This window comes from Saccoglossus kowalevskii, chromosome 19 (genome assembly GCF_978046115.1).
Source record: "Saccoglossus kowalevskii chromosome 19, keSacKowa6.1, whole genome shotgun sequence".
NCBI classification, from domain to species: Eukaryota; Metazoa; Hemichordata; class Enteropneusta; family Harrimaniidae; genus Saccoglossus; species Saccoglossus kowalevskii.
This window is the reverse complement of record NC_140659.1, coordinates 21,651,219-21,661,548: the sequence shown is the minus strand read 5'-3', so window position 1 is coordinate 21,661,548 and position 10,330 is coordinate 21,651,219. Positions and strand designations below refer to the sequence as shown.

General features: G+C 38.7%; 1 protein-coding gene across 1 annotated transcript; it reads right to left on the bottom strand.

Moving 5' to 3' along the window:
- Window positions 1–225: 225 nt before the first annotated feature.
- On the bottom strand, window positions 226–7,168 carry LOC100367422 (thioredoxin domain-containing protein 15-like). The gene is made up of 4 exons (XM_002735987.2): window positions 7,087–7,168; window positions 5,549–6,104; window positions 1,575–1,705; window positions 226–493 (listed from the first exon to the last, which is right to left on the bottom strand). Exons 1-4 carry the CDS (start codon window positions 7,166–7,168, stop codon window positions 285–287), a joined length of 978 nt encoding a protein of 325 aa, XP_002736033.1. The 3' UTR covers window positions 226–284.
- Between the last annotated feature and the right edge of the window lie 3,162 nt (window positions 7,169–10,330).

Below are 10,330 nucleotides of genomic sequence, written 5' to 3'. Positions count from 1 at the left end.
ATAACCCATCGTACGAAGGTGTTAAAAGCTAACAAGAACAATGTTTGTGAACAAACATTGACAAACGATCATGGGGTAAAGCTAAAACAATAGCGTCGTGGCTCCTTCCGTTAGTACCTTCCATGGTTAAAGTCATTAGATATAGACCCTCCAAAGCCACCCAAGGTTGATTACTGTCATGCACAAAAAAGTCTGATATTAATAAAACTGACATGATTACTACTCGAGTTCTCAGTAATTATTGCATATTTCACAGTCTCCAACAAAGTGACCAATTTTACATCTCAATCTAAATGTTCATGAATCTCTGCCCAAGTCCTCACACGCTCCATGATTCGGTCTCCAAATTTTTGTTTGAATAAATAGCAAATAAAGGCAATGACAAATAAGGTTGAAAACCACAGGAAATAGTCTGGTTCAACTGTGGGTACGCTGGGTAATGGTCCGAGGTAGTCCTCATCTGTTACTTCAACCGTAGCATCTGCATCAATTCCTGCAAATGACGCAAAGTTCAGATAAATCAAAGGAGAATAACTTGTGTAGTATTGCGTAGAAGGATACTGTACAGAACATCGGGTGTGTAGTAATAACACAACAGAAAGAGTGTGAATGTTTCATTGTTCGCCATGCCTGGCCCCTATGGTCACACATCCTGGCATTTATACCTGGCCCCTAAGGTCAAATATCCTGGCATTTATACCTGGCCCCTAAGGTCACACATCCTGGCATTTATACCTGGCCCCTAAGGTTACATATCCTGGCATTTATATCCAGCCACTAAGGTCACACATCCTGGCATTTATACCTGGCCCCTAAGGTCACACATCCTAGCATTTATATTTAGCCACTAAGGTCATACATCCTGGCATTTATACCTGGCCCCCCAAGGTCAAATATCCTGGCATTTAGTTTTCCCTTGAAAGCATGAATCATATGGACCATGTGAGGAAAAAATGTACTACATGATACAGGAAAATACAGGAATGCATTATCCTATCTCGATTAAAACAGCGTGATATCACAAGGTTGTTGATCTATATGTTGATTTTGCAAAAGATTTTGTTAATGCAACATGGTAAACACAATAATTCAACTCACACATGAACACTCTTAGTCAAAGTTCTATGAAGCACTTCATACTGGATCACAATATTGCATTTTAAAACTAGCCATGCAATTTTGTTAAATTTTCTTGAAAGATGCAAAGTACACAAAATATACAGCTGTCTATGGTTGTGAAAACAAAGCTGAAACACATCCTGGTATAATAATAAAAAATAAATAGTTTGAGCCCCTCAGAGAAACTATTTTCCAAATATCACGAGTTATAAAACACATAAAATCAAGAGAACCACATGTTCTAGGTATGATAAGGCATGGTATTCTCATATTAGCCCCAAAAATGTTGCATCCCGAATAGAAGCCACACCCATTTTTTTGGAACAATTGCAAACCAAAAATTCACTTTCTCATATGCGCAGATGCTCTAATAGAAGCCGCATTCCCTCTCTTGCATTGTACCATTTTAATAGACTCTCCAGCTTCTAATACTGATTTTACAGTAGTACATGTACCTGTATGGTTCTTGATAAATGATTTAAACTGTTCAAATGTTCTTTCTGTTTGATTGTATCTTGCAACTGGTTTACCATTGTGGAATAGAATGAGATTGGGTACAGCCACAGTACCAAATCTAGCATTCAAACTGGCAAAAAAAAGATAAAGTGTAAGACTGTGAATTGTACATTTATTGCTAAAATACCATAATTAACACATACATTTAATTTCTTATTATAAGTCACAGAAGTTAAAGGATGGTGGCTTGCACCTGTTCAAATGAAAACAATGTATTTTACATGTGTTGTATACATCGTATGGGACCCATATCAACACATCCTGGCAACGCCAACTGCCCTTTAGACACAATACCATACTAACAATTTTTGTTTATTTTCCATCTTGTGGTAAATGTGTCTGTAAAAATGAATTTATCACCGTGTAGACCACTGTGTTATCGCAAATATGCTTGAAAAGTTGTTAAATGAACAAATAATATTAAATATCAAACTATGAAATACAATCATCAATAAAGATAGTTTCAATAATAAAGAGAATTACATTACATGCATTACATTCTATTCTACTCTACTGCATAGGGTTTTAATTATTTGGTGCATTTTATTTTTTGTTTTTTCGGCCGATAACTAAATGCTCTAAATTCAAACCCAGTGAATATTTAAATTTAACAATAGAATGTATTGTTTCCTTCAGGAATCAGTATCTTTGCAATGTCATCATATGCAGGGAATATTTCTCTATTTACAGTATGTGAAATCTTGGGACTGCATGCAACAGCGCCCTCTAGTGGTAGATGTTTATTAATTTGACATTATGGTGATATGAAATCAGAGTGCAACTAAGTGCAACTAATTTATTAGGAAACCAGAATTGTAATTGCATATTATATTAAAGTATGACATGGTAGGAGTGTGTACAAATCTTTTGCAGAGCATTCGTTGAGTTGGCGTGCCTTGTTAGCTTGTATGCATACCGTATTTATCTGGGTAAAGAGCCCAGGGTTCTGAACATGGAAAATGCCAAAAAAATAGGGGTGGCCCTATGTTAGAATGTCTCACTATATGGATATCATGATGGGCTTGTAATAGGAAGAATTTTTATTTATAGAAATGCAATAGCTGTGATAAAAGATGATGACATTGCAAAATTGTTGGCCCCAGTTATGGATTCGCAAGCTGCTACCAAATATTTTATAAAGACAAAACCACTCTGGAATATGGAACAAGGGACCGAAGCTTGCCCACTGTGTACACAATATGCTAATGACCTTTAACAAGGTTATGACGTAGACATATCTCATGAATATTATTTGAAAGTGCAATTATCAATAGAAAGCATTTATTATGAAATGCCAGAATCATGTATATTCTGTCTATTGTGGTAATTTGAAGACTGTACATGCTTTCTATCATACTAAACTGGTCACCAAATTTAACACTGGCCTTTACACTGTAGTCTGAATGTGCGCAGACAAGCCTAAATAAATTTTGATCACAACCACAAGTAAAATTGAAAGGAGGAACTAAAATACAAGTATTCTGTTACACGTAATATTTCTTTAGTTATGCATACCTGTATGTACTATTTGTAGTTAACAGGCCTTAAACCTGACCCTTGAAAGTCACACATTTATACTTGACCTCTAAGGTCACACATCCTGGCATTTATACCTGGCCCCCAAGGTCACACAGCCTGGCATTCATACCTAGCCACTAAGGTCACACATCCTGGCATTTATACCTGGCCCCTAAGGTCACACATCCTGGCATTTATACCTGGCCCCTAAGGTCACACATCCTGGCATTTACACCTGGCCCCTAAGGTCACACATCCTGGCATTTATACCTGGCCCCTAAGGTCACAAAATCTGGCATTTATACCTGGCCCCTAAGGTCACACATCCTGGCATTTATACCTGGCCCCTAAGGTCACACATCCTGTCATTTATACCTGGCCCCTAAGGTCACACATCCTGGCATTTATACCTGGCCCCTAAGGTCACAAAATCTGGCATTTATACCTGGCCCCTAAGGTCACACATCCTGGCATTTATACCTGGCCCCTAAGGTCACACATCCTGTCATTTATACCTGGCCCCTAAGGTCACACATCCTGGCATTTATACCTGGCCCCTAAGGTCACACATCCTGGCATTTATACCTGGCCCCTAAGGTCACACATCCTGGCATTTATACCTGGCCCCTAAGGTCACACATCCTGGCATTTATACCTGGCCCCTAAGGTCACAAAATCTGGCATTTATACCTGGCCCCTAAGGTCACACATCCTGGCATTTATACCTGGCCCCTAAGGTCACACATACTGTCATTTATACCTTGCCCCTAAGGTCACACATCCTGGCATTTATACCTGGCCCCTAAGGTCAAACATTCTGGCATTTATACCTAGCCACTAAGGTCAAACATCCTGGCATTTATACCTAGCCACTAAGGTCACACATCCTAGCATTTATACCTGGCCCCTAAGGTCACACATCCTGGCATTTATACCTGGCCCCTAAGGTCACACAACCTGGCATTTATACCTGGTCCCTAAGGTCACACATCCTAGCATTTATACCTGGTCCCTAAGGTCAAACATCATGGCATTTATACCTGGTCCCCAAGGTCAAACATCATGGCATTTATACCTGGTCCCTAAGGTCAAACATCATGGCATTTATATCTAGCCACTAAGGTCACACATCCTAGTATTTATACCTGGTCCCTAAGGTCACACATCCTAGCATTTATACCTGGTCCCTAAGATCACACATCCTGGTATTTATACCTGGTCCCTAAGGTCACACATCCTGGCATTTATACCTGGCCCTAAGGTCACACATCCTAGCATTCATACCTAGCCACTAAGGTCACACATCCTGTCATTTATACCTGGCCCCTATGGTCAAACATCATGGCATTTATATCTAGCCACTAAGTCACACATCCTAGCATTTATACCTGGTCCCTCAGGTCACACATCCTGGCATTTATATCTAGCCACTAAGGTCACACATCCTAGCATTCATACCTGGCCACTAAGGTCACACATTCTGGCATTTATATGTGGCCCCTAAGGTCACACATCCTGGCATTTATACCTGGTCCCTAAGGTCAAACATCCTGGCATTTATACCTGGCCCCTAAGGTCACACACCCTGGCATTTATACCTGGCCCCTAAGGTCAAACATCATGGCATTTATATCTAGCCACTAAGGTCATACATCCTAGCATTCATACCTGACCACTAAGGTCACACATTCTGGCATTTATATCTAGCCACTAAGGTCACACATCCTGGCATTTATACCTGGTCCCTTAGGTCACACATCCTGACATTTATACCTGGCCCCTAAGGTCACACATCCTGGCATTTATACCTGGCCCCTAAGGTCATACATCCTGGCATTTATACCAGGCCCCTAAGGTCACACACCCTGTCATTTATACCTGGCCCCTAAGGTCACACATCCTGGCATTTATACCTGGCCTCTAAGGTCAAACATCCTGGCATTTATACCTGGCCCCTAAGGTCACACATCTTGGCATTTATACCTGGCGTCTAAGGTCACACATCCTGACATTTATACCTAGCCACTAAGGTCACACATCCTGTCATTTATATCTGGCCCCTATGGTCAAACATCATGGCATTTATACCTAGCCACTAAGGTCACACATCCTGGCATTTATACCTGGCCCCTAAGGTCACACATCCTAGCATTTATACCTGGCCCCTAAGGTCACACACCCTGGCATTTATACCTGGCCCCTAAGGTCACACATCCTAGCATTTATACCTGGCCCCCAAGGTCACACATCCTGGCATTTATACCCGACCTCTGGTACTGTTGTGTTGTAAAATTCAGTGAATTTTCAGTGACCATTTTTTCACATGTTTAATTACTATATTGAAATCTTGACAGCTGAAAACAGAGCACCTGGTTAGAAAAAAGAAAATACATACCCACTAAATTGTATAGCATCCACTGCTAGTACATGTAACATTGGATATGCTCTCCCAACAGCATTCACATGTGGTGCAACTGCTGCACTGAATCTACACCATGGCGCATAGAATAAAACAATAGCACACGGCCCTTCAGACGTATTCAGTCTATTCAACGTCTGAAAGAGTTCTGTGTTGTTCACTATTTTTACAGCGGCCGTTTCATTTTCGGCAAGTTCAACTTTGGTACACTGGAATCTGGGTTTATTTTCTTCTGTATGATTCGTTGCAAAACATACCCCCTCATCGTTATCATCGTCTTCCATCTCTTTGGTGACATTATTACTTGGTATAATTTCTGAATCATTCAATCCTACTTCACTTATGATATCACTGGCATGACATACATCCTTAGTGGTATCATCGTCTACAATATCTCCAGTGAGTTCATTCTCTAGAACTGTAGATGATGGATACTGACTATCATGATCTTCTAGCAGGTCTTCATCCACACCAAGATGATCAATAACAACTGGCTCAACATTATCATTGTTTTGTATATCTCCCAGTATCACTAGAAATGTAGGCAAATTAATGTTATTATTTTAGCAACCATTTTGATTAATACAGTCTCACTAAACAATTGAGAAATTGCACACACTGACCATAATTCTTCATATGGTACACAAAATCACAATTTGGTCTACATTGGCAGACCTTACTTTCTAAGGACAGTGATGCCTCAACTGATTCACAGTCAATTCGTCACAATTCACATTCGTCCCACGAGTCGATTCGTCCCAATTCACATTCGTCTATTTTTAAAATTTTTGGTCAGCATTACGATCTTGAACAGGGTCAATTTCTATGCCAACTGTTACTGACACGCTAACTAATAACTCCACGTTGCGTGAACGGATTATTTGTATTTATTAACTAAAACTCTACGTTGCGTGTACGGTGTATTTGTATTTATTAACTAATAACTTGTACGTTGAATGTCCGGTGTATTTGTATTTATTAACTAATAACTTGTACGATGTATTTGTATTTATTAACTAATAACTCTATGTTGCATGTAAGGAGTATTTGTATTTATTAACTAATAACTTGTACGGTGTATTTGTATTTATTAACTAATAACTCAGCGTTGTACGTAAGATGTATTTGTATATAACGTCGGCAAAAACAAAATGGCGTAACGAACAATTACGCATGCCAGTGCATGACGTGTACGTGAACAGTTCGTTGTTTGGATGTGTTTGTGCTTATTTGGCGAGTTAGTATTTGGCTAACCTTAAATCCGACGAATCGACTTGTGGAACGAATCGACTTTGGGACGAATCAACTTGTGGGACGAATCAACTTTGGGACGAATTAACTTGTGGGACGAACCGACTTACCGTATGTAAGTTTGACTTGCGCTTAGGGTAAAATTAGAATGCCACACACCTGTGATTAGAGTGTACGTATATATAATGGGGTCTTGCGTTTGACATAAGAGCCACACATCCATCACCAAAGTAAGTAGAAACATAAATAAATAGAATATTTACCTGAGAACGTACTGAGCAATAACAACAAATTCGAAAAATTAAAAGCAATACAAAATACGACGACTCTCTTGTGCGTCGCCATTTTGTATAGACCACTTAGGTTTATTTTATTTGCGTTATGTAACCAATTTTCGCATTAAGAACGCAATTGCAGATTTCATTACCCCAAACAAATAATTATAACTTAATTAGTGAGGTGCATGGTATATTTGGCGTAAATAATCACATCCATTTGCTATATAGTATAGCATAGTGTATTTAAAAATAATTTATACTTTTTTTATTAAGCTAGAGGGTCTTACTTCGAACGACTGAATTTGACAACACGGCTAGAGAGGGCGATGTTCTCATTGTGACCAGTGGCAAGAGTTCAGTTTGTACCCATTCCTCCACTGAGAATCAACCGATGAACACGTAAAAAAACGAACACACTTATCACAAACGAAATGAGATCAATGATCCAGCATTAGTGATTCTGCTCAAAGGCTGGACACTAAATCGACGAAAGGTAGGTGCTCTTTATTGATTCAAAAGTCATGAAACGAAATACTCGCAACGTATACAAGCGAATGGATGCCAGATAACAGCAATTGTGTCACTGCAGTTGGATGTCGAGCTGAGAATTCAACAGTTTCGTAGTGCTATATTTCATAAAGTTTAAAATACTGTAAAACCAATTCCAATTTGGAGAATTTTGGGAAAATACTTGTTACATTCTAGCTGCATGAGATCAAGTTAAACGTTATTCTGATTAGCAATAGTCAGTAAGTACCCAATACCGTATTTTCTAGAGCATAATGAATATACAAATATGGGCATATACCTTTGCATATTTACAGCGTTAACATTGCTGCTATACCCAGTTCGTAGACGAGTCGAACATGGAAGGGGCCTTAAATTCTGATTGTTAAAGTAGTGTTTCATCTTATTTAGGAAGATTCGCTCCCACCCATTCATTGAATTAGTCCTATATTTGTGTACATGAACCTTATTACATATAAAGTGATTTTAATTCTGCGTCACAAATCGCACCTCGGCTAAACCTTCTCGAGTATATATGAAGCCGGGGCTAGAACGGTGAAACGACACGCGTTACAGATACACGGTACATGCGCTATGCATTATTCTACCTAGTTAAAAATTTACGCTCGATTTGATTGTAATTACATGCCATAAAACAACGTAGTCTTCAGTGACCTTCTCGTACATTGGGATGCAATTAAACCAACATGGCAATATATTGACTCTGTAAGTGAAGGGAAATAACAATTCTTCGATATAAACAAATGACTGTGATCGACATTTTATGCAACCACAATACTTTATTTCGAATCTAATAACGACTCCAGCCTTTACACGCTGCTGTGACGTTTACAATTCTATAATTCGACTTTCTGGCTGAATCATTTAATTTAGAATTCTAATTTGTGTTTATTGTACAGTGTGACGAAAACAAGAATATTATTCATTGAATGTTAAAACTTTGTAATGCAGCTGGATCATCCGATGCAACCGTATCGTGCTTTCTCGTGTCCGGGGGACGGATCCCCAGAGGAAACAGCCTTGCGGGCATACTCGGGGCTTACAGGGCCAGGCTATATGATTTGGTGTCGCCTTTTAGGGATTTTAATTTTGGGGATGTCAGACCAGTGCAAAAGTTGGAACGTACGTTTTACTTTAGATCAAAACTAATATTTTATTGTTAGTTTTTAAACAATAAAATTTCCTAAAAATAACAGTTACATGGTTCAAAAAAAGAAAGTAAATAACTGCAGAAATTGAACACAACTATTAAGACGGCATAACTTCTGGCGCAAGAGTGAAATCATCAAGCCGTGTTTTTTGTCATTGAGAAACAATTTCAACAAGAACGCTGGCGCCAGTAATACTTGTTTGAAAACAATCAGTTCTATCGGTGACGTTTATATTTGAGCGAGTGTTACACGTATGCCTGGTATTAAACTGACACAATCATCTGGAATAGTACCGCTAATCAACTTTCGATTTTTAATCCATTGCGAGACGGCCTACGGTGATACTAAACTAAATACACATGAAATGCAATATACATCGTGGCACATGTAAATATCCTCCAGACGGAGAATCATTTACGTCCCCCCCTAACATCCATCCATTATTCCCCTCATTCTTAAAATTAGTTTATTATTGGTGTATGGCTAGAAAATGGTTTTAATTTCGCTAGGCTCTGTGATTTGACATGCACGTGCTAATGAAGAGTGATTCGGTACCAGCTATCTTTAGCAATGTGTTTTTATTTATTTAGATATCTGCGCGATTCGCAGCTATTGACAACGTAAGTAATTTACATATTGTAAATTTCCACAAGAACATTCAGACGGTGATTAATTGAGGAAATTTGACACAGAGAAAGAAGCAGTAAATAAGTAAATGAATCAGGCAGAAAAAAAAATTATGTCTGAATATGACATTTATCATGGGAGTTACTCTTGGTTGTTAAAGCGAGAACATCAATCAATCCCGTCTCTATAGTATGAGCTATAATGATATTATATCAAATACGTTTATAATAATTATAGTGATACTATATGATTTAATTTATTTCACTTGTAAACAGCAAAAATCAATGATTAGACAATGTCCCCTTGACGAAGGATCTGGACATTATTTATGAGGGATCATTGGATTGAAATTTACCGAAAACTACTCTGAAATATATTCTTCAAGAGTAAAATGTTTTGCAGTATCATACTGCACGTAATTGTTGATGAAATGGTCCACTTAGTTTGCAGCACGAAAACAACGCATGCTCCCCTCATCATGATGACAATTCTTAAAGCGCGGTGGTCGTCGCGCAGCGCGTGTTTAAATTTCATGTAAATAAACAATGTATTTTACACGCGTTGTATACGTCGCTATGAGTCCCATATCGAACAGGTCGCGGCGCGACGACTGCCGCCCTTTAATTCGTTAAACCACATGTCGTACGTGACAGTGAATAGGACTGTGGCTTGCAGATTTACAATTACGGCTATTTTTGTCACGTGGTACCCATTACGCGACTGTCAAGAATCAGAGTTATATGTCTTGTTAACCGTAATTCTGTTGTTCTATTTATCACATAATTGAGGTTTGTATCTACTCGCGATACTTTCCAATGTGGCAGCGCTTCTCAAAGACAAGCGGTACACGTTAAAAATCCATTTAGGCCAGGTAAAAAAAATTCTCTGTTTCTCGTTTCATGGAAATTATTTTTAAAATGAGG